The sequence below is a fragment of the Ranitomeya imitator genome, chromosome 1 (assembly GCF_032444005.1).
Source record: "Ranitomeya imitator isolate aRanImi1 chromosome 1, aRanImi1.pri, whole genome shotgun sequence".
Lineage (NCBI taxonomy): Eukaryota > Metazoa > Chordata > Amphibia > Anura > Dendrobatidae > Ranitomeya > Ranitomeya imitator.
The window spans coordinates 208,548,836-208,574,934 of record NC_091282.1 but is presented as its reverse complement, the minus strand read 5'-3'; the positions used below and the strand labels follow the sequence as shown (position 1 = coordinate 208,574,934).

Sequence of the window (26,099 nt, the reverse complement as noted above, 5' to 3'; positions counted from 1 at the left end):
GTGGAACGGAGCACGGGGGGGCTGGAATGGAGCACGGGGGGGCTGGAATGGAGCACGGGGGGGGGTGGAACGGAGCACCGGGGGGGGTGGATCGGAGTGCAGGGGGGGTGATTGGAGCACGGGGGTGAGCGGACAAGAGCACGGGGGGGAGCGGAGCACAGGACGGAGGGGAGCGGGGCAGTGTACCGGGCAGATCGGAGGGCTGGGGGGGCGATCGGTGGGGTGGGGGCACATTAGTATTTCCAGCCATGGCCGATGATATTTCAGCATCGGCCATGGCTGGATTATAATATTTCACCAGTTATAATAGGTGAAATATTACAAATCGCTCTGATTGGCAGTTTCACTTTCAACAGCCAATCAGAGCGATCGTAGCCTCGAGGGGGTGAAGCCACCCCCCCTGGGCTAAACTACCACTCCCCCTGTCCCTGCAGATCGGGTGAAATGGGAGTTAACCCTTTCACCCGATCTGCAGGGACGCGATCTTTCCATGACGCCACATAGGCGTCATGGGTCGGATTGGCACCGACTTTCATGACGCCTACGTGGCGTCATGGGTCGGGAAGGGGTTAAAACCGTCGGCGCCATCTTTGAGCAGGGGATTTTTGTTTTTTCTCTAGCAAGATGGCGCTGCCTACGCAGTAGCATCTGTCTGCATCTCGGAGGAGACTTTTATTTTTTTAATTGAATTTACTTATATCATCAAAACAGTTTAATACACATTACACGTGTGATTATGCTGCAGGTTATTACCGTATATACTCGAGTATAAGCAGACCCCCCCCCCCCCCCTAATTTCTCTATCCCCATGATGGCACCACGGAGAGAGGGGTCCGCCCCCAGGGACAGGAAACCTACAGATGAAAAAGGGCGTACCTCTCTCCCACATCAGTTGGTTTCCTGTCCCTGACGGGGAACCTACAGCACGTACCTGAAGGATTCTTCGTGGGATTCCAGGGTGCTGGCCGGTCGGTTCCTGACAGGGGGCGCCCTGTCACGGCTGTGTCCAGCAGGTTTTCTCCCCCCTTTTCTTCCGACCCTGAAGCACCACCACGGGGGTCGGCGGGCCCTACGGGTGAGTGTCGCAGGGGGAGGCAGTGAAGAGGTTCGAGCCTGACTTCCCCAGGGAAAAAAAAAAAAAAGGGGGAGGAAAGAGGCAGGTGACGGCGGTCACCGATACAGCCTCTGTACCGCTAATCGGTACATGGGGGTAGCGGCGGCTACACTACCATGGCAGGAGCGCTAGAGCGCGCAAAAGCGCCGCAGGTCACCGCTGGTACCGCCGCCCAAACCGGAAGTACGGGCAAGGGCGGAATGTTAGAACGCGCGCACAGGCGTCCCCAATAATATCTTGCCTATAGGACGCCTGTGCCGCGAACCGGAAGTGACGTGCGCGCATGCGCAGATGACCGCTTCTGCCGGCGGCAAGTTTAAAAAACAGCGTTCTCTGTAGAGGAAACGTGGGAAACCCTATCTTTTGGCAAACGCAGAGCGGAGCCACTATGAGCGGTAAAGAGCCACAAGAGGCACAGGAATGTGCACAATCACCTGAGCAAGTACTGCGTCCGCGCTCACAACATCAGCGCAAGGGAAACGCTTCATCCCAGCAACGCAGCAGCAGCGGACGCTCAGGGTCACAACGCAGCCGAGTCTCTGGGGAAAATACACAGCCGGTGACGAATCCAGTGGATACAGTCCCGAGGCCAGAGACGGTATCTTAGTCGTAAGGGGTGAGTGATCTACGTGAAAGTAATAATGTAATACGAGATTACTTTTTTCTCCTAGGGAAGGAAATGTACAGGCAAATCAAAGCACAAAGTGTGTGCAATATGTTTGGAAGAGCTACCTTCCTCATGGGAAAAAAAGCTATGCGGGTCCTGCATAGAAAAAACCATTCAGGAGGAATCTCCGGCGTTCGCGTCAGACCTGAAAACTCTAATAAAAAATCAAGTGGAAAGTGCCCTCAAAGGCATTAAAATTCCGAGGAAAAAACATAGATCAGGTCATAAGTCTCCCGAGTCCAGTATAGACGAATCAGAAAATGAGACATCTGACTCTAATGATTCATCGACATCCGAGACCTCCTCACTATCATCAGAGGGGGGACGCAGTTGCTTCCCCATCGAGGAGACAGACGCATTGGTAAAGGCCATCAGAACAACTATGGGTCTGGTAGACGAACGCCCTAAAAGAACAGCACAGGACATAATGTTCAGCGGACTAGAACAAAAGAAAAGAAGAGTATTTCCAATAAATGAGAAAATTCATTCTTTGATCAAGAAAGAATGGAAGAAACCAGATAAAAAAGTTCTCTTGACCCCCAAGAGAAAGTACTCGTTCGATGACCCAGCCTGCTCATCCTGGAGCAAGGCACCCAAACTGGATGTGGCCATAGCAAAGGCATCTAAAAAGTTCGCTCTGCCCTTCGAGGACATGGGCACTCTAAAGGATCCGATGGACAAAAAGGCAGACACCTTCTTAAAAAACTCCTGGGAAGCGGCAGGAGGGGGTCTAAAGCCAGCCATCGCAGCCACCTGCACGGCCCGTGCTTTAATGGTATGGCTTGAGCATTTGGATTCTCAACTAAAGGAGAAAGTTCCAAGAGAGACAATACAAAAGTCAGTGTCCATGATGAAAGGGGCGGAAGCTTTTTTTGGCGGACGCTTCGGTGGACTCAGCAAGATTAGCAGCCAGGTCGGCTTCTTTCTCAAACGCCGCAAGACGCGCCCTGTGGCTAAAGTGCTGGCCGGGGGACCTGCAGACAAAGACCAAGCTATGCTCAATACCTTGCGAAGGTGAATTCCTGTTTGGATCAACGTTGGACGACATCCTCGACAAAGCAGGAGATAAAAAGAAATCTTTCCCCGGGTTCCCCAACCAGTCATATAGGCGCTCCTTTCGGAACAGAAAGTTCATGCGCAGAAGACCTCCAAAAGGAAATAAAGACGGATGGGAAGAAAGAAGAAACAAAAACAGGGGCTTCTTGTTCAACAAACCCCCCCCTCCAGATAATAAAAAATCCCAATGAAGGTACTCCCCGGGTCGGAGGGAGACTAGCTGAGTTTCTTCCAGCCTGGGAAAGAATTTCAAACAGTCCTTGGATTCTAGGTATTATACGAGAAGGCCTCAAATTCAAATTTCGTGTTCCTCCTGGCAACTCCTTCATGGTAACGCCTCAAAAACAATCACTCGAACAGTCAGCTCTCCAGAAGGAGATTCTGAGCCTAATCCAGAAAGATGTATTGCAAGAAGTTCCATACCAGGAAAGAGGCACGGGTTTCTATTCTCCTCTCTTCCTCCGCAAAAAACCGGACGGATCGTATAGAACGATCATAAATCTCAAAAAACTAAACAGTTTCCTGGAGATACAACATTTCAAAATGGAGACAATAAAATCTTGCGTGAGAATACTCTTTCCTTTGTGTTTCATGACTGTTCTAGATTTACGAGACGCATATTACCATGTGCCCATCCACAGAGATTACCAAAAATATCTCAGACTGGCAGTGAATATCCAGGGGGAAGTAAAACACTTCCAATTCCGGGCTCTCCCCTTCGGGATAGCCATCGCTCCTCGGGTATTCACGAAAATAATGTCAGAGGTAATGGCCCACATACGGGAACAGAATATCTTAATAGTTCCTTATCTGGACGACCTCCTCGTGGTGGGGAACTCATTTCAACACTGCGAACAACAGTTGAATCTGGTCATTGCTTCTCTGTCGAGTCTAGGGTGGCTGCTAAACATACCAGTCCAAAATGGTGCCATCCCAGGTACAGGAGTACTTGGGGATAGTCCTAGACTCGATCACGCAGACATGCTATCTTCCTCAGGAGAGGGTACAAAAAATGACACAGGCAGTGTTACAGCTGACGGTATCCCCAGTCACTACTCTGAGGAGAGCAATGTCCCTCCTGGGCTCTATGACTGCCTGTATTCCGGCAGTACAGTGGGCACAACTTCATTCCCGGGATCTACAATGGGAGACTTTAAATTTAGGCATATCTCTGCACGGAAATTTAGACGGGCAGTTAAGTATTTCTCCAAACACGATACACTCCCTAGCATGGTGGGCAGACCCAGGGAATCTAACTAAAGGGGTTCCTTGGGCGCTACCGACGGAGAAGATTCTAACGACGGATGCAAGCCCCTGGGGCTGGGGAGCACATATAGGCGATCAAGTGGCAGGGGAGTTGGAACAAAAGTCAAGAGCTAGACTCTTCCAACATGAAAGAACTGCTAGCGGTAAAACTGGCCCTAACACACTTCCTATATCTCCTTCACGGTCATCATGTAAAAGTCTTTTCGGACAACCAGGTAGTGGTTGCATATCTAAACCACCAAGGGGGAACCAGGTGTCGAGCTCTGATGGAGGTAACCCAATCCATCTTCCACATAGCGGAACACAGTCTAAAGTCCTTGACAGCTCTCCACTTAAAAGGCTCCGAAAACCAAACTGCAGACTTCCTGAGCAGAACATGCTTAAAGCAGGGAGAGTGGGAGCTAAATCAATTGGTCTTCGATCAAATTGTGAATCTCTGGGGCCTACCAGTAATAGACCTATTCGCGAACAGCCAAAACTGCAAAGTAAAAACATTCTGCTCAATCGATCCCCGGGGGAACCCTGTAGCTCTAGACGCATTGACAATTCCTTGGAACTATCACCTTGCCTATGCGTTCCCTCCAATGTCACTCATCCCATTAGTGCTGAGGAAAATTCGGGAGGAGGGGACTACAGTGATACTAATAGCGCCATTCTGGCCCCGCAGAATATGGTTTTCTTGGCTAAGAAAAATGTCCATATCAAGTCCATGGGTTCTACCAGACACTCCGAAACTTCTGTCCCAGGGTCCAGTATTTCACCTCAATGTAAAAAATTTACACATGACAGCGTGGCTTTTGAAAGGAGGTTGCTAAGGGACAAAGGGTTCTCCCCTAACTTGGTGTCCACTCTTCTACACAGTAGAAAACCCGAAACCACTAAAATATATGGGAAAGTTTGGAAAAAATTCATGTCAGTATCAGGGGCAGACCCATCCGGGGAAATTCCTATAGGGAAAATCCTTGAATTTTTACAGAAAGGTCTGGAAAGAGGTTTGGCTACAAGCACTCTAAAGGTTCAGGTAGCAGCCTTGGCAGCACTGTATAATTATGATTTGGCCAGAAATCGGTGGGTCATGCGATTTATTAAAGCCTCATCTAGGTCCAGACCCATTCCCCTCCACAACTCTCCTCCATGGGATTTAAACCTCGTACTAAACGCTCTAACCAAACCTCCCTTTGAGCCCCTGACAGAAGTTCCTTTAAAGATCTTATCTCTAAAAACCTCACTGCTAGTGGCCCTAACCTCGGCTCGTCGTGTCAGTGATATACAAGCGTCATCTTCTTGCCCGCCCTTTACGCAGATACTTGATGACAGAGTCATTCTAAAAACTGACCCGGCTTATCTCCCTAAAATAGCGTCACAGTTTCATAGAACGCAGGAAATTTCTTTACCATCCTTTTGTCCCAACCCTAAAAATGAGGGGGAAAAAACACTGCATACCCTAGACGTAAAAAGATGTCTGATCCAATATCTATCAGCCACTAGGGAGTGCAGGAAGGATAGGGCTCTGTTTGTCTGCTTCCAGGGTCCACAGAAGGGACAAAAAGCATCGAAAGCCACGTTGGCAAGATGGATAAGAGACGCCATCACCCTATCCTACTCATCCTGTGGGACAGCCATCCCAGAGAATATAAAGGCTCATTCGACCAGAGCAGTGGCATCATCCTGGACGGAGAGAGCTGGCGCTTCAATACAACAGATATGGAGAGCGGCCACTTGGTCTTCCCAGTCTACATTTTTCAAGCATTACCGCTTAGACTTGACCTCCTCTGATCCTACCTTTGGGCGAAGGGTTCTAGAGGCAGTGGTCCCTCCCTAAGAGTTCTATCTATTCAAATCTCTCCGTGGTGCCATCATGGGGATAGAGAAAATGGTAGTTACCTGCCGATAACGGTATTTCTCTTATCCCATGATGGCACCCGTATATTCCCTCCCTTTTCACACACAGGTGTGCACTTGATAATGTACTAGTAATTAATTTTAGTCACGGTGCCTCTGTTAAGTTAAATAGGTTAAGTTTAATTTGTGCAAATATTGAGTTATAATAATAATAATAATAATAATTTTTATTTATATAGCGCCAACATATTCCGCAGCGCTTTACAAATTATAGAGGGGACTTGTACATACAATAGACACTACAGCATAACAGAAATACAGTTCAAAACAGATACCAAGAGGAGTGAGGGCCCTGCTCGTAAGCTTACAAACTATGAGGAAAAGGGGAGACACGAGAGGTGGATGGTAACAATTGCTATAGTTATTCGGACCAGCCATAGTGTAAGGCTTGGGTGTTCATGTAAAGCTGCAAGTTGCAGCTGAAGTTCTGTATAAGGCTCTGTAATCCAACTGATGTGGGTGAGAGGTACGCCCTTTTTCATCTGTAGGTTTCCTGTCCCTGGGGGCGGACCCCTCTCTCCGTGGTGCCATCATGGGATCAGAGAAATACCGTTATCGGCAGGTAACTACCATTTTTTCCATGAAAAACTGGGAAAACTTAATGACTCGAGTATAAGCCTAGGGTGGAAAATGCAGCAGCTACTGGTAAATTTAAAAAATAAAAATAGATACCAATAAAAGTAAAATTAATTGAGACATCAGTAGGTTGTGTTTTTGAATATCCATATTGAATCAGGAGCCCCATATAATGCTCCATACAGTTCATGATGGGCCCCAAAGGATGCTCCATACAAATATGCCCCATACAATGCTGCACAAATGTTGATTATGGCCCATAAGATGCTACATACAGACATTTGCCCCATATAATGCTCCACATGGCCCCATACAGATATTTGCCCCATATAATGCTGCACATGGCCCCATAAGATGCTCCATAGAGATATTTGCCCAATATAATGCTACACATGGCCCCATAAAATGCTCCATAGAGATATTTGTCCCATATAATGCTGCACATCACCCCATACAGATATTTGCTCTATATAATGCTGCACATGGCCCCATAAAATGCTCCATAGAGATATTTGTCCCATATAATGCTGCACGTGGCCCCATAAAATGCTCCATAGAGATATTTGCCCCATATAATGCTGCACATGGCCCCATAAGATGCCCCATAGAGATATTTGCCCAATATAATGCTACACATGGCCCCATAAAATGCTCCATAGAGATATTTGTCCCATATAATGCTGCACATCACCCCATACAGATATTTGCTCTATATAATGCTGCACATGGCCACATAAAATGCTCCATAGAGATATTTGCCCCATATAATGCTGCACGTGGCCCCATAAAATGCTCCATACAGATATTTGCCCCATATAATGCTGCACATGGCCCCATAAAATGCTCCATAAAGATATTTTCCCCATATAATGCTGCACATGGCCCCATAAAATGCTCCATAAAGATATTTGCCCCATATAATGCTGCACATGGCCCCATAAGATACTCCATACAGACATTTGCCCCATATGCTCTTGCTGCAATTAAAAAATAAAAATAAAAATCACATACTCACCTCTCAGGCCCCTGGCACTTGATATATTCACCTGCTCCCCGTTCCACCGATGGGCGCCGCTGTGTCTTCCGCGTCCTCTGCACTGACTGTTCAGGCAGAGGGCGGCGCGCACACTAATCGCGTCACCGCGCCCTCTGACCTGAGCGTCACTGCAGAGGACGCGGTAGACGCAGCGGTGGCCGACGGTTGAACGGGGAACAGGTGAATATCGCGTACTGCGTTATACTCACCTGCTCCTAGCGCGTTCCCTGCACGTCTGTTCCCTGGCGCTGGCAGCTTCTTCCTGTATTGAGCGGTCACATGGTACCGCTCATTACAGTAATGAATATGCAGCTTCACCCCTATGGGAGTGGAGTCGGGTCCATATTCATTACTATAATGAGCGGTACCATGTGACCGCTCACTACAGGAAGAAGCTGCCGGGAAACAGACTTGCAGGGACCGCGCCAGGAGCAGGGGAGTATTATTAGACAGCCCCCGCTCCCCCTTCCCTGTCGACCCCTGGGAATGACTCGAGTATAAGCCGAGAGGGGCAATTTCAGCCTAAAAAGATGGGCTGATATTCTCGGCTTATACTCGAGTATATACGGTATATATAATCATTATATAAACTAAGGGGCAAGGTCACTGAGGGATCAGTGAGCAGTCAGAAGCCATACTGCTAAATACCTAAGCAGAGCACCATGTGAAGCTGACTCCCCACAGGCCGCCCCGGAGCACGAGCATATCATTAACTCAAAACTGAAAGTAAAGATTAAACAACAACCACAGGACGGATTTCAGTATTCCTTGGAGTGTGTCAGGAAAGAGGATAATCAGGAAGAAACCCACACAAATAGGAGAACAAACAAACTCCTTGCAGATGTTGTTTTTAGTGGGATTTGAACTCTGGACCCCAGCTCTACAAAGCAAATGTGCTAACCACTGAGCCACCCTGCTGCCCTTACAGATATCAGTCAAACCCGCCAACCTTCTATTGTGCTTGGGGTCACTAGCATTTTGTTAAAATATGGTGCTTGTTAATATTTTTATATTCTTACCAAGGAAGGCCTAATATATATCATTTATTTCTTGATGTAGAACATCCTCAACATTGAGCAGGAGGGAAATCACTTGGATGCGGTGGTTTATTGTTTCAGTGCTACTGGATTAATCCTCCTGGGGAATCATTTTGTCATCTGAGAAGCCTTTTGGGATATTGCAGCATCTGTTAAAAAAGTTTGTTGTAAATATTTCTTCGGTTTTCTACAAAATAGGCAATTTTGGGAAAATATTACCGTACTTCTTTGTAACGGGGAGCAATGTTGGTAATTTCTTACCTTTACTAAATAAATAAGAGGCGAGTGAATGAAGTTACTTCTTATAGCGGTGTAGCCGAGTCCCATTTCATCTCCTGTGTCCTGTGTTTGGCTTTTTTCAGGTCGTAGCAAAATTTGCTTTCTTCAGCCCATTGTGATCTATAGACAAGTGAAACGTGAACCCGGAGATGAAGTGGCATGGTGCTTCTCTAGGGCTGCGCTCATTCTCCTGCTCATCAGTTGTCAGAACATTCTGAACTTGATATCCTGGAGACAAGTAACAAACGTCTGTTAAGAGGCCACACTGGTTCATATGTCCTATTTGTCCCTACTTGGGCCCTCTATGGGCTACGATAAGGATCTGCTCCCACTCTTGCAGTCCTAGCGTGCCCCATGCTTTACATTAATATAGATGGTGGGCTTGTAATGCCACCTCTGCAGCAGGAGAATGTTTAGGCAGAGGTGGCTTTCTCAAGTAATGACTGCTGATCTCCTGGGGTTTGGGAAGCCGACACACCGTGATTAGCCAATCACTAGTTCCATACAATATGGGGCTGTCATCACAAGAAAACACATTTAATTTGTCCACAGGGATGTCATAATAAGTATTACAATCAAAGATCGAAGAAGCGGGAGTCAGAACGGTCAGTAAAAACCAGCGGTTGTGGAAATGTTGTTACATTTTTGTCAAATTTCTGATAGAAGGGTGGTACAAAGAACAAGAAGAAAAGCAGCAGTAGATAATGTGCTGGACTTATAGTCACTTGGTCTATTTTAACATTAACCTTCTTGTTTTTTGCATACATGTTGTACGGATTTTACGTTTCTCTTCTCTCTCTCTAGGGCGTCATTTTCCAAAGCGTTCTCGGCATATGCTTGTGGTGGAGGCCAAGTTTGACGGTGAACAGTTGTCCACAGATCCAGTACCACACTTAGAGCAGCCACAATTTGCTACAGAACTAGCCTGGGAACTTGACAAGAAGGCCCTCCACCAACACAGGTAATTGTCTTCTGCCTCCAAGGTGTTGTCTGGCAGAAAAGTTTAACCTCTTCATGACCTTTGCGAGTTTCAGTTTTTTCACTTTTTGTTTTTTTTTCCTCCCTTTTTTTTTCCAAGAGTCATAATTTTATTTTTTTTATTTTTCCATCAATATAGTAGTATGAGGGCTTGTATTTGCGGGACAAGTTGTGATTTTGAGTGACATTGACTTTTACTATGCAGTGTACTACATCGTGTTCCAAATTATTATTCAAATTGGATTTAAGTGTCATAAAGATTTAATTGTTTTGTTTTTCAAATAAACTCATGGATGGTACTGTGTCTCAGGGCTCAATGGATCAGTGAAATCAATCTTAAACACGTGTGATAATTCGTTTGCCAGGTGATTCTAATTAAAGGAAAACTACCGTACTTAAAAATGATGTTCCACATTATTATGCAGGCTACAGTTTTCAAGTAGCATGGGAAAGAAATAGGATCTCTCTGCTGCCGAAAAGCATGAAATAGTGCAATGCCTTGGTCAAGGGATGTTTCCCTAAAACGTAAGCATGATCATTGCACTGTTAACCCCTTAAGCCCCGAGGGTGGTTTGCACATTAATGACCGGGCCAATTTTTACAATTCTGGCCACTGTCCCTTTATGAGGTTATAACTCTGGAACGCTTCAACCGATCTTGGCAATTCTGAAATTGTTTTCTTGTGATATATTGTACTTCATGATAGTGGTAAAATTTATTCAATATAACGTGCGTTTATTTGTGGAAAAATGGAAATTTGGCGAAAATGTTGAAAATTTAGCAATTTTCCAAATTTGAATTTTTATGCCCTTAAATCACAGAGATATGTCACACAAAATAATTTATAAGTAACATTTCCCACGTCTACTTTACATCAGCACAATTTTGGAACCAAATTTTTTTTGTTTGTTAGGGAGTTATAAGGGTTAAAAGTTGACCAGCAATTTCTCATTTTTACAACACCAATATTTTTTAGGGACCACATCACATTTGAAGTCATTTTGAGGGGTCTGTATGACAGAAAATAACCAAGTGTGACACCATTCTAAAAACTGCACCCCTCAAGGTGCTCAAAACCACATTCAAGAAGTTTATTAACCCTTCAGGTGTTTTACAGGAATTTTTGGAATGTTTAAATAAAAATGAACATTTAACTTTTTTTCACACAAAATTTACTTCGGCTCCAATTTGTTTTATTTTGCCAAGGGTAACAGGAGAAAATGGACCCCAAAAGTTGTTGTACAATTTGTCCTGAGTACGCCGATACCCCATATGTGGGGGTAAACCACTGTTTGGGCGCATAGCAGAGCTCAGAAGGGAAGGAGCGCCATTTCACTTTTCAATGCAAAATTGACTGGAATTAAGATGGGACGCCATGTTGCGTTTGGAGGGCCCCTGATGTGCCTAAACATTGAAACCCCTTACAAGTGACACCATTTTGGAAAGTAGACCCCTTAGAAACTTATCTAGATGTGTGGTGAGCACTTTCACCCAACCAGTGCTTTACAGAAGTTTATAATGCAGAGCCATAAAAATAAAAAATCATATTTTTTCACAAAAATGATCTTTTCGCCCCCAATTTTTTATTTTCCCAAGGGTAAGAGAAGAAATTGGACCCCAAAAGTTGTTGTCCAATTTGTCCTGAGTACGCTGATACCCGATATGTGGGGGTAAACGACTGTTTGGGCGCATGGCAGAGCTCGGAAGGGAAGGAGCCTTTTCAATGTAAAATTGACTGGAATTGAGATGGTACACCATGTCGCGTTTGGAGAGCCCCTGATGTGCCTAAACATTAAAAACCCCCACAAGTGACATCATTTTGGAAAGTAGACCCCCTAAGGAACTTATCTAGATGTGTTTTGAGAGCTTTGAACCCCCAGTTTTGTATTTTCACAAGGGTAACAGGATAAATTGGACCCCAAAAGTTGTCTAATTTGTGCTGAGTACGCTGATACCCCATATGTGGGGGGGGGGGGGGGGAACCACTGTTTGGGCGCATGGCAGAGCTCGGAAGGGAAGGAGCGCCATTTGGAATGCAGACTTAGATGGATTGGTCTGCAGGCGTCACGTTGCATTTGCAGAGCCCCTGATGTACCCAAACAGTAGAAACACCCCAAAAGTGACCCCATATTGGAAACTAGACCTCCCAAGGAACTTATCTTGATGTGTTGTGAGAACTTTGAACCCCCAAGTGTTTCACTACAGTTTATAACTCACAGCCGTGAAAATAAAAAATCTTTTTTTTCCCACAAAAATGATTTTTAGCCCCCCAAATTTTTATTTTCCCAAGGGTAACAAGAGAACTTGGACCCCAAAAGTTGTTGTCCAATTTGTCCCGAGTACGCTGATACCCCATATGTTGAGGTAAACCCCTGTTTGGGCGCACGGGAGAGCTCGGAAGGGAAGTAGCACTGTTTTACTTTTTCAACGCAGAATTGGCTGGAATTGAGATCGGACACCATGTCGCGTTTGGAGAGCCCCTGATGTGCCGAAACAGTGGAAACCCCCAATTCTAACTGAAACCCTAATCCAAACACACCCCTAACCCTAATCCCAACAGTAACCCTAACCACACCCCTAACCCTAACACAAATCCAAACCCTAATCCCAACCGTAAATGTAATCCAAACCCTAACTTTAGCCCCAACCTTAACCCTAACTTTAGCCCCAACACTAGCCCTAACCCTAGCCCTAACGGAAAAATGGAAATAAATACATTTTTTTTTTTTTAATTATTTTTCCCTAACTAAGGGGGTGATGAAGGGGGGTTTGATTTACTTTTATAGCGTTTTTTATAGCGGATTTTTATGATTGGCAGCTGTCACACACTAAAAGACGCTTTTTATAGCAAAAAAGTTTTTGCGTCTCCACATTTTGAGACCTATAATTTTTTTCATATTTTGGTCCACATAGTCATGTGAGGTCTTGTTTTTTGCGGGACGAGTTAACGTTTTTATTGGTAACATTTTCTGACACGTGACAGTTTTTGATCACTTTTTATTCCGATTTTTGTGAGGCAGAATGACCAAAAACCAGCTATTCATGAATTTCTTTTGGGGGAGGCGTTTATACCGTTCCGCATTTGGTAAAATTGATAAAGCAGTTTTATTCTTCGGGTCAGTACGATTACAGCGATACCTCATTTATATCTTTTTTTTTTTTATGTTTTGGCGCTTTTATACGATAAAAATTATTTTATAGAAAAAATAATTATTTTGGCATTGCTTTATTCTGAGGACTATAACTTTTTTACTTTTTCGCTGATGATGCTGTATGGCGGCTCATTTTTTGCGGGACAAGATGACGTTTTCAGCGGTAACATGGTTATTTATATCTATCTTTTTGATCACGTGTTATTCCACTTTTTGTTCGGCGGTATGATAATAAAGCGTTCTTTTTTGCCTCTTTTTTTTTTTTTTCTTACGGTGTTTACTGAAGGGGTTAACTAGTGGGACAGTTTTATAGGTGGGGTCGTTACGGACGCGGCGATACTAAATATGTGTACTTTTATTGTTTTTTTTTTTTTTTTATTTAGATAAAGAAATGTATTTATGGGAATAATTTTTTTTTTCTTTATTTAGGAATTTTTTTTTCTTTTTTTTTTTTAACCCATGTGGAAATTTTTTTGTGTGACTTTTTTACTTTGTCCCAGGGGGGACATCCCTGATCGTTGATCTGACAGTTTGCACAGCCCTCTGTCAGATCAACGATCTGACTTGCAGTGCTGCAGGCTTACCAAGCGCCTGCTCTGAGCAGGCACTTGGTAAGCCACCTCCCTCCCTGCAGGACCCGGATGCCGCGGCCATTTTGGATCCGGGCCTTGCTGCAGGGAGGAAGGTAGGAGACCCTCGCAGCAACGCGATCACATCGCGTTGCTGCTGCGGTCTCAGGGAAGCCCGCAGGGAGCCCCCTCCCTGCGCGATGCTTCCCTGCACCGCCGGCACACTGCGATCATGTTTGATCGCGGTGTGCCAGGGGTTAATGTGCCGGGAGCGGTCCGTGACCGCTCCTGGCACATAGTGCCGGATGTCCGCTGCAATAGGCAGCTGACACTCGGCCGCGCTCCCCCCATGAGCGCGGCCGATCGCATATGACGTACTATCCCTTCACTGGGAATTAAGTCCCAGGGCACCTTGACGGGATAGTACGTCATATGGGATTAAGGGGTTAAGAGATTTGTGGCTGAATCTGAGCACAGACGTGTTCGTGCTGATAAAGGCATAATGAGGAGGGTTTCTCCCAGGCAAGTTCATCGGATAAAGAGAGCAGCTGCCAAAAAGCCATTAAAACCAGCAAACTGATACTTGAAGCTGCTGGTGCCTCTGGAGTCCCACGAACCTCAAGGTGTAGGATCCTTCAAAGGCTTGCATTGGTTTATAAACCTACTATTGGGCCACCCCTAAACAGTGATCACAAGCAGAGATGGTTGCAGTTGGTCCAGACATACATGATGACTAATTTTCAAACAGTCTTGTTTATTGATGAGTGTCGAGCAACCCTGGATGGTCCAGATGGATGGAGTAGTGGATGGTTCGTGGATGGCCACCATTTCCCAAGGCTGCGATGTCCGCATGGAGGTGGAGGAGTCATGTTTTGGGCTGGAATCATGGGGAAACAGCAGGTAGGGCCCTTTAAGGTTACTGAAGGTGTGAAAATGACCTCTGCAAAGTATGTAGAGTTTCTGACTGACAACTTTCTTCCATGGTATAAAAAGCAGAAACGTGCCTTCAGGATCAAAATCATCTTCATGCATGACAATGCCCCATCTCCTACTGCAAAGAATACCTGAGTCATTGGCTGCTATGGGCATAAAATGAGATAAACTCATGGTGTGGCCACCATCTTCCCCTGACCTCAACCCTATAGAGAACCTTTGGAGTATCATCAAGCAAAAGATTTATGAGGGCGGGAGGCAGTTCACATAAAACAGCAGCTCCGGGAGGCGATTCTGACTTCATGCAAAGAAATAAAGCAGTAACTCTCCAATAACTCACAAGTTCAATGCATGCAAGAATTGTGAAGGTGATTTCAAAGAAGGGTTCCTATGTTAACATGTAACTTGGCCTGTTAGGATGTTTTGGAGTTAATTAGCTTTTTTGTTCAGTGAATGTGACCTCCTAATGCTGCAAATTGCACAAATGAGCATTTTCAGTTCTTTAAAACATATCAAATGTTTAGAAATTCTACTGTGCCTAATAATTTGGAACAGTGCATTTTGAGTTTTTATTTATTTTGGAGATTATACTGTTATCATTGGGAGGTTTCTTCAATAAAATTCAATGTATAATCTAACGGGTGATGACTTTTATTAGACTGACTGTCATTTGCACCGACCATTTAGGAAAATCTGAGAAAAATGTCATTTGCATAATCATTTGTATAATAATTTAGAACATGGTGTATAAAACGGCAAAAAACATTCCAAGTGTGGTAAAATTGCAAAAGTACAATTCCACTATTTGTCTTTTTGTTTTTTTATTTACCATATTCACTATGGGATAAAACTGATTTGGCAATATGATTCTCCAGATCGGTATGAGATGCTAAACATGTAAAGATTTTTTTATTTTTGTTTTTAATTTAAGTGATGAACTTTCTTAGAAATCTGTAAGAAAAAAAAATTAGCTTATGACGCCATTTTCGGAGACCTGTAGCATTTTCATTTTTTGGGATCTTGGTCCAGGTGATGGCTTATTTTTTTGCAGCTTGAGCTGATGCTTTTTGTTGATACTATTTTGCAGTTGATACAATGTTTTTGATCGCCTCTTATTGCATTTTATTACAATTTTGCTGCTGCCAAAGAAGCATAATTCTTGCGTTTTTTATTTATTTTTTTTTTTTTATTATGCCGTTTACCAGTCAGATTAATTGTTCTTATATTTTGATTAGATGTTTCTAAACTCGGCGATAACAAATGTGTGTGGTGTGTTGTTTGTTTTTTTTTAAACATTTTTTAATAGTGTAAGACTGTGTGCACATGTAGCAGATTTTTCACGTTTTTTTCCACGGTTTTTCGCTATAAAAACGCTATAAAACTGCAAAAATAACACTCACATTAAGCATCCTATTTAATAGAATGCAATCCGCATTTTTTGTGCACATGCTGCATTGTTTTCCTGAGCGGAATCGCATTCAAGAAAAAAACGCAGCATGTTCATTAAATTTGCGGAATCGCGGGGATTCCGCACACATAGGAATGCATTGATCTGCTTACTTCCCGCATGGGGCTATGCCCACCATGCGGGAAGTAAGCAGATCATGTGTGGTTGGTACCCAGGGTGGAGGAGAGGAGACTCTCCTCCACGGACTGGGCACCATATAATTAAAAAAAAAAAAAAAAAAAACAATAGTGATAAACTCACCTTCTGATGGCCCCCGTAGTCTTCCCGCCTCTCAGCGGTGCACGCGGCGGCTTCCGTTCCCATGGATGCTTTGTGTGAGGGACCTGCGATGATGTTGCGGTCACGTGACTGTGACGTCATCACAGGTCCTTCATACAAAGCATCTATAGGAACGGAAGCCACCGCGTGCATCGCTGAGGAGATCGGCTGCCTTCGGAAGGTGAGAATAACCATTTTTTTAAATTTTTTAAAATTATTTTTAACATTATATCTTTTTACTATTGATGCTGCATAGGCAGCATCAATAGTTAAAAGTTGGTCACACTTGTCAAACACTATGTTTGACAAGTGTGACCAACCTGTCAATCAGTTTTCCAAGCGATGCTACAGATCGCTTGGAAAACGCTAGCATTCTGCAAGCTAACTATGCTTGCAAAACGCTAGTTTTTAGCAGGAATATGCATGCCAATTCTGCATGCGATATACCCGCGGCAGGAGTTGCAGAATTGCCGCAGAAATTTCCGTGGCAATTCTGCGACGTGTGCACTTAGCCTAAAAGTGGGCTGATTTAACCCCTTAGTGACAGAGCCAATTTGCAGCTTAATGACAGGCCAATTTTTACAATTCTGACCACTGTCACTTTGAGGTTATAACTCTGGAACGCATTAACTGATCCCGTTGATTCTGAGAATGTTTTTTCGTGACGTATTGTAGTTCGTTAGTGGTAAAATTTCTTCGATATTACTTGTGTTTATTTATGTAAAAAACGGAAATATGGCGAAATTTTTATGCCCTTAAACCAGTGAGTGGTGTCACAAAATACTTAATAAATAACATTTCCCACATGTCTACTTTACATCAGCACAATTTTACAAACAAAATTTTTTTGTTAGGAAGTTATAAGGGTTAAAAGTTGACCAGCGATTTCTCATTTTTGCAACAAAATTTACAAAACCATTTTTTTTTTAGGGACCATCTCACATTTTAAGCCACTTTGAGGGGTGTACATGACAGAAAATACCCAAAAATGACACCATTCTAAAAACTGCACCCCTCAAGGTTCTCAAAACCACATTCAATAAGTTTATTAACCCTTTACGTGCTTCACAGGAACTGAAGCAATGTGGAAGGAAAACATTAGTGATGAGCAAGTATAGTCTATGCTTGGGTTTTCCCGAGCATGCTTGGGTGGTCTCCGAGAATTTGTGAGTGCTCGGAGATTTATTTTTTGTTAACGCAGCTGCATGATTTGCGGCAGCTAGACAGCTTGAATAAATGTGGGGATTCCCTAGCAACCAGGCAACCCCCACATGTACTCAGGCTGGCTAGCTTTTTTTATACAAACATTTTACTTCAGAACCAAATTTTTTTTCTTTTCACAGGTGTAAAAAGAGAAAATGAACCACAAAATTTGTTGTGCAATTTCTCCTGAATACGCTGATACCACATATATGGGGGTGAACCACTGTTTGGGTGTACGGCAGAGCTTTGAAGGGAAGGAGCGCCGTTTGACTTTTTCAATGCAGGATTGGCTGGAATTGAGAGAGGGCGCCATGTTGCATTTGGAGAGCCCCTGATGTTCTTAAACAGTGGAAACCCCCCACAAGTGACACAATTTTGGAAACTAGACCCCTTAAAGAACTTTAGATGTGCGGTGCGCACTTTGAACCCCCAAGTTCTTCACAGAAGTTTATAACGTGGAGCCGTGAAAATAAAAATTTTTTTTTCCACAAAAATGATCTTTTCGCCCCCAAATTTTTATTTTCACAAGGGTAACAGGAGAAATTAGACCCCCAAATTTGTCCTGAGTACACCAATATCCAATATGTGGGGGTAAACCACTGTTTGGGCGCACAGCAGAGCTTGGAAGGGAAGGAGCGCCGTTTTGGAATGCAGACTTTGATAATATTGTCTGCGGGCATCATGTTCCATTTGCAGAGCCCCTGATATGCCTAAACAGTATAAACCCCACACAAGTGACCCCATTTTGGAAACTAGACCCTCCAAGAAGCTTATCTAGATGTGTTGTGTGAACTTTGAAAGCCCAAGTGTTTCACTAAAGTTTATAACTCTAATCCCAACCCTAACCACAAACCTAACCCTATTCCCAATCTCAACCCTAATCCCAACTCTAACTCTAGCCCCAACACTAAGCCTAATTTTAGCCCAACCCTAACCCAAACTTTAGCCCACCTTTAACCCTAATGGGAAAATGGATTTAAATATATTTTCTTTATTTTATAATTTTTCTCTAACTAAAAGGGCGTTTATTTACTTTTTTTTGATCACTGTGATAGACGCTATCACAGTGACCAAAATTAACTAATAGGAAAAATCTTCCTATTGTTGCCGGGTGCCAGCCGGCAGATTTTGGTGGGCGCACTGCGCATGTGCCTGCCATTTTCTTACTGGCAGAAGATGCCAGCTGCCATGGGAGGAAGCAGGAGGACCCAGGGACACCCAGAGACACTGGTAAGTATCGGGATCACATCAGAGGACAGAGAAATTAACCCCTTAATCTCATTGGACATACTATCCCGTCAAGGTGACCTGGGACTTAATTCCCAGTGACGGGATAGTACGTCCAGCGTGATCAGCCGCGCTCACGGGGGGAGCGCGGCCGATCACTGCCGTGTGTCAGCTGATTATTATAGCTCCCGGCACATTAACCCCCGGAACACTGCGATCAAACATGATTGCAGAATTCCGGCGGCACAGGGAAGCATCGCGCAGGAGGGGGCTCCCTGTGTGCTTCCCTGAGACGCTCGGAGGAACGCGATGTGATCGCGTTGCTCCGAGGGTCTCCTACCTCCTCCTCCTTGCAGGTTCCGGATCCAAAATGGCCGCGGGGGGCCTTCCGGGTCCTGCAGGGTGGTGACTTTCAAGCGCCTGCTCAGAGCAGGTGCTGGGAAACCTCCCTGCAGTGCCTGTCAGATCACTGATCTGACACACTGCTTTGTCCGCCCCTGGGACAAAGTATAAAAGTTAATAAAATATATTGTTCCAATAAATACATTTCTTTATCTTAATTAAAAAAAAAGCTATAAAAGTACACATATTTAGTATCGCCGCGTCCGTAACGACCCGACCTATAAAACTGTCCCACTAGTTAACCCCTTCAGTAAACACCGTAAAAAAAAGGCATAAAACAACGCTTTATTATCATACCGCCGAACAAAAAGTGGAATAACTCGCAATCAAAAAGACGGATATAAATAACCATGGTACCGCTGAAAACGTCATCTTGTCCCCCCAAAAATGAGCCGCCATACTGCATTATCAGCAAAAAAATAAAAAAGTTATAGTCCTCAGAATAAAGCAATGCCAAAATAATTATTTTTTTCTATAAAATAATTTTTATCGTATAAAAGCGCCAAAACATAAAAAAAGATATAAATGAGGTATCGCTGTAATCGTACTGACCCGAAGAATAAAACTGCTTTATCAATTTTACCAAACGTGGAACATTATAAATACCCCCCCCCAAAAAAAAATTCATGAATAGCTGGTTTTTGGTCATTCTGCCTCACAAAAATCGGAATAAGAGGCGATCAAAAAAATGTCACGTGCCCGAAAATGATACCAATAAAAATGTAAACTCGTCCTACAAAAAACAAGACGTCACATGACTCTGTGGACCAAAATGTGGAAAAAATTATAGCTCTCAAAAATGTGTGGAGACGCAAAAACTTTTTTGCAATAAAAAGCGTCTTTTAGTGTGTGACGGCTGCCAATCATAAAAATCCGCTAAAAAAAAACGCTATAAAAGTAAATCAAACCCCCCTTCATCACCCCCTTAGCTAGGGAAAAATAATCAAATAAAAAAAAATGGATGTATTTCCATTTTCCAATTAGGGTTAGGGTTGGGGCTAAAGTTAGGGTTGGGGCTACAGTTAGGCTAGGTTCACATTGCGTTAGTGCAGTCCGTTTAGCGCATACGCTAACGGACTGCGTTAACGCAATGTCCAAAAACGATCGCGTTTAGCGATCGCGCTAGCGCAGATGCCCAATCTGCGCTAGCGAGAATGGACCCAAAAATGCTGCAGACAGCGTTCGAGGTCCGTCAAAATAACAGAACATCGCTAACGCATGCCAAAAATGGGATGCGTTACATACGTTGTGGTCAATGGGTGCGCTAACGGATCTGTTACATTGCGTTAGTGGCGCTATGTAACGGATTCAGTTAGCGGATACCCACTAACGCAATGTGAACCTAGCTTTAGGGTTGGGGCTAAAGTTAGGGTTCGGGTTGTGGCTAAAATTAGGGTTAGGATTACATTTACGGTTGGAATTAGTGTTAGGGGTGTGGTTAGGGTTATGGTTGGGATTAGGGTTAGGGGTGTGTTGGGGTTAGGGGTGTGGTTAGGGTTGGGATTAGTGTTAGGGGCATGTTCGGGTTAGGGGTGTGGTTAGGGTTGGGATTAGGGTTCGGGGTGTGTTTGGCCTAGGGTTTCAGTTAGAATTCGGGGGTTTCCACTGTTTAGGCATCAGGGGTTCTCCAAACGCGACATGGCGTCCGATCTCAATTCCAGCCAATTCTGCTTTGAAAAAGTAAAACATTGCTCCTTCCCTTCCGAGCTCTCCTGTGCGTCCAAACAGGAGTTTACCCCAACATATGGGGTATCATCGTACTCGGGACAAATTGGACAACAACTTTTGGCGTCCAATTTCTCCTGTTACCCTTGGGAAAATACAAAACTGGGGGCTAAAAAATAATTTTTGTGGAAAAAAAAGATTTTTTATTTTCGCGGCTCTACATTATAAACTTCTGTAAAGCACTTGGTGGGTCAAAGTGCTCACCACACATCTAGATAAGTTCCTTAGGGGGTCTAATTTCCAAAATGATGTCACTTGTGGGGGGTTTCAATGTTAAGGCACATCCAGGAGCTCTCCAAACGCAACATGGCGTCCAATCTCAATTCCAGTCAATTTTGCATTGAAAAGTCAAACGGCGCTCCTTCCCTTCCAATCTCTGCCATGCGCCCAAACAGTGGTTTACCCCCACATATGGGTTATCGGCGTACTCGGGACAAATTGCACAACAACTTTTGGGGTCCAATTTCTTCTGGTACCCTTGGTAAAATAAAACAAATTGAAGCTGAAGTAAATTATTTTTTTTTTTTAAACATTCCAAAAATTTCTGTGAAACACCTGAAGGGTTAATAAACTTCTTGAATGTGTTTTTGAGCACCTTGAGGGGTGCAGTTTTTAGAATGGTGTCACACTTGGGTATTTTCTATCATATAGACCCCTCAAAGTGACTTCAAATGTGATGTGGTCCCTAAAAAAAAAAAAAATGGTGTTGTAAAAATGAGAAATTGTTGGTCAACTTTTAACTCTTATAACTCCGTAACAAAAAAAATTTTGGTTCCAAAATTATGCTGATGTAAAATTGAAATGTGGGAAATGTTACTTATTAAGTACCTTATATACTCGAGTATAAGCCGAGAATTTCAGCCAATTTTTTTGGGCTGAAATTGCCCCTCTCGGCTTATACTCGAGTCATTCCCAGGGGTCGGCGGGGGAGGGGGAGCAGCAGCTGTCTAATAATACTCACCTGCTCCTGGCGCGATCCCTGTACGTCCCTGGTTCTCCGGGTGCCGGCAGCTTCTTCCTGTAGTGAGCGGTCACATGGTACTGCTCATTACAGTAATGAATATGGACCCGGCTCCACTCCCATAGGGGTGGAGCCGCATATTCATTACTGTAATGAGCGGTACCATGTGACCGCTCACTACAGGAAGAAGCTGCCTGCACCCAGGGAACCAGGGACTGCACCGCGCCAGGAGCAGGTGAGTATAACACAGTTCGCGATATTCACCTGTTCCCCGTTCCACCGACGGCCGCTGCTGTGTCTACTGCGTCCTCTGCAGTGCTCAGGTCAGAGGACGCGGTTAGTGTGCTCGCCGCCCTATGCCTGAGCGTCAGTGCACAGGATGAGGAAGACACAGCGACGGCCGTCGGCGACACGCGGATTGGTGAATATAGCAAGTGCCGGGGGCCTGAGAGGTGAGTATGTGATTTATTTATTTATTTATTTTTTAATCGCAGCAACAGCATATGGGGCAAATGTCTGTATGGAGCATCTTATGGGGCCATGTGCAGCGTTATATGGGGCAAATATCTGTATGGGGCCATGTGTAGCGTTATATGGGGCAAATATCTGTATGGGGCCATGTGCAGCATTATATGGGGCAAATATCGGTATGGGGCCATGTGCACCAATATATGGGGCAAATATCTGTATGGGGCCATGTGCAGCATTATATGGGGCAAATATCTGTATGGTGTCATGTGCAGCATTATATGGGGCAAATATCTGTAAGGAGCATCTTATGGGGGCATATGCAGCATTATATGGGGCTAATATCTGTATGGAGCATCTTATGGGGCCATAATCAGCATTTGTGGAGCATTATATGGGGCAAATGTCTCTATGGCAGGGGTGTCAAACTGCATTCCTCAAGGGCTGCAAACAGGTCATGTTTTCAGGATTTCCTTGCGTTGCACAGGTGATTATTTCATCACCTGCAGAGAATGATTCCAGCACCTTGTGCAATGCTAAGGAAATCTTGAAAACACGCATGGTTTGAGGCCCTCGAGGAATGCAGTTTGACACCCCTGCGCTATGTAGCATCTTATGGGGTCATAATCAACATTTGTGCAGCATGATATGGGGCATATTTTAATATGGAGCATCTTATGGGGCCATTGTAAACTGTATGGAGCATTATATGGGGCTCCTGATTCAATATGGATATTCAAAAACACTTAACCTACTGATGTCTCAATTAATTTTACTTTTATTGGTATCTATTTTTATTTTTTAAATTTACCGGTAGCTGCTGCATTTTCCACCCTAGGCTTATACTCGAGTTTTCCCAGTATTTTTTGTGGCAAAATTAGGGGTCTCGGCTTTTACTCGGGTCGGCTTATACTCGAGTATATACGCTATTTTGTGTGACATATCTCTGATATAAGGGCATAAAAAATTCAAAGTTGGAAAATTGCTACATTTTCGCCAAATTTCAGTTTTTTTTCACAAATAAACGCAAGTAATATCAAAGAAATTTTACCACTATCATGAAGTACAATACGTCACGAGAAAACAATGTCAGAATCATCAGGATCCGTTGAAGCGTTCCAGAGTTATAACCTCATAAAGGGACAGTGATCGGAATTTGTAAAACCATCCTTTGGGGTTAAGGTGTTAAATGGCAAATAGTGTTTTTTTTTTTTTTTTCTGTCGCCGTCATTCGATTAATAACGGCGATCGCAACCCAGGGGTCGGTAAAAATTGACCTGAATCATGTTCTCTGGGGTCTCGGCTACCCCGACAGTCGAGACCCCAGAGAAAATCCAACTCTGTTTGGCGCTATACATTTTTTTTCCACAGCGCCGTTAATTAACGGTGCTCTGGTTTAAGTACCCTTAACTACCGCCGTTAAAAGGTATATCGGCGGTTGTTAAGGGGTTAAACTTTTTTGTGTTTAAAAAACAAAACAAAAAAAAAAACTATTAGGCTACTTTCACACTAGCGTTAACTGCAAACCGTCACAAAAACGTCTTTTTCCCGAAAAAACGGATGCGTCTAAAAACTGCAAAACGTATGCAACGCATACAGCATTTCGACGGATACGTCCCAAATCCGATAAACGGTTGCGTTGAAATGCTGGATGCGTTGCATACGTTGCATACGTTTTTACCATCCGTTACATCCGTTTTTACGACGGATCCATTGTTAAAATGGGAGGCACCCAAATTTGATTGGCTACTGGAAACTAAGGGAAATCTATATACTGACTGTATTTACAGCCCATCTTTGAGGGTTTTAGTTTAGTGGCAAGGATGGATGGTGTAATTGGGAGGATTTCGAGTTTGGTTACTGAAGTTATATTTGAGACGAATCGCCTGGATATCATAGTGCGGGAGAAGGAGGCGGCAGCAGAAAGACGGAGGATGCAACGGAGAGTGCGACGATTCTGGATACATCCAATCAATGAGCTGCGGATGACCAGGGGTGTCCAGTCCACTCTCTATCTGGAGTTGCGGTGCAACCCACTGAAATTCTACAATTATGTACGGATGAGAATGGAACATTTCGATTATTTGGTTGGAAAACTAGAGGATGTCATCCAAAGGCAGGACACAAGGATGAGGCTTGCCATCACACCGGCTGAGCGGCTCCTGGTGACACTGCGGTAAGCATCTTTTGTTTTTTATGTGATTGATCATATTGAATGTTATTAAATTGACAAAACAAAGAATATAGACGGCACCAGGCTCAAAATGCACCCAATCTTTGACGCAAAGCAGCACAATGTCTGCGCAGGATTCGTGTAGCAAGCACAGATAAAGCAGACTACGGCGGTGCTCCACATAGAAAAATCAAGTCCATTCCATATAGTAAAAAAGAAGAATATGTGGCACTCACCCAGAAAAGCTGCTGAATTAAAGTCCTTTATTCATGCTGCGATAAAACGGAACACTTTTGGAGAGGCGGCTGGGATCGGGAGATGGTGCTGGGAGGAGGAGAGGTGGACGACGATCGTTTCGCGCAAATGCGCTTCAACGGGTCCAGGTGCACAATTAAAAACGTCATATCCTATATAGAGGACCAGCTGACGTGTCATTAACAGGTGTGTGAAATAAAAACACATAGGGTTAAGTGCAAAACACTATTAACAAGCACATGTAAATTACAACATTATAAGACATATATGAAAAAATCATGTCTAACTTTGCAAAAAAATCATGTCTAACCTTACAAAAAAATCGACATGTCTAATTTATCATTAAGGCCGATGGGGCCCTGAGCATTAGTATCCATTATCCACTTTGCCTCCCGCTGCAGTAAGATTTTATTGCGATCTCCGCCTTGCACGGGACATTTAACTATTTCTAAGCCAGCGAACCGTAACACATTAGGGTTCGCATTATGATAATCCTGCATATGTTTAATGAACCGAGGGCACCCTTTGCCGGATAACACTGAATTATAATGCTCTTTGAATCTAGTGACCATCGGCCGTATTGTTTTGCCGATGTAGTAAAAAAGACATGGGCAGAGAATTAAATAGACAACATATTGGGTTTTGCATGTAATTAAATGCCGAACAGAATGACAGACAGGACCTACACGAATTGGATTGTCTAGGAGTCTTAAATGACAAAACTTAGTTGCCGCATCTGTGGTTACCTGTTGGTTGTGACCGCGTAAGCCAATTATTACCCGTCGAAGATAATCTATTGTTGACTAGCAAATCCCCCAAATTTCTCGTCCGCTTATAACCGAATCTTGGACGACTCATGGCTATTGCTGCCAAATCCCGGTCGTTTTGCAAAATATGCCAATTTTTATTTATGGCTGCATAAATATTTTTATCGATAGGGCTATGCGTAAAGGTAAACGTAAATCTTTTTTGTTGCTCGTCGACTTTGCGAGGGACCTGTTTTTTGCGTTTACGGGTTTTTAGTAATTCATTTTGGGTGAGCTGTTTAACGCGTTGTTCTGCTGTTGCTAAAATCTGGGGAGGATAATTTCTTTTTAAGAAGTCATTTTTTAATTCCATTAACTGGTGTTCGAAGCTTGTCTCGTTGTTATTAATTTTCCTGTAACGTACCATTTGACTATATGGGAGACTATTTTTAGTGTGTTGCGGGTGCGCACTAGAAAAATGCAACAAACTGTTTGTTGCAGTTGATTTTTTATGGACTTGCGTATTCAATCTCCCATCTGTAATATTAAGTTTAACGTCCAGGAATTCAAGGGTATTACCGCCGTAACAGGCTGTGAATTGCATGTTCTCATTATTCACTTCATTCAGATACTCAACGAACAAGTCAA

General features: G+C 43.8%; 1 protein-coding gene across 2 annotated transcripts in view; it reads left to right on the top strand.

The window, feature by feature from the left end:
- Positions 1-26,099, top strand: part of CEP120 (centrosomal protein 120) — a 189,238-nt gene that overhangs the window by 16,303 nt on the left and 146,836 nt on the right. The window contains exon 2 of one of the 2 annotated variants that reach the window (XM_069753631.1): positions 9,738-9,894. In XM_069753631.1, coding sequence (XP_069609732.1) covers positions 9,738-9,894 — 157 coding nt within the window. Of the gene's footprint in view, positions 1-9,514; positions 9,895-26,099 lie in introns of those variants that run through there. The other variant, XM_069753624.1, reaches the window with a different exon arrangement.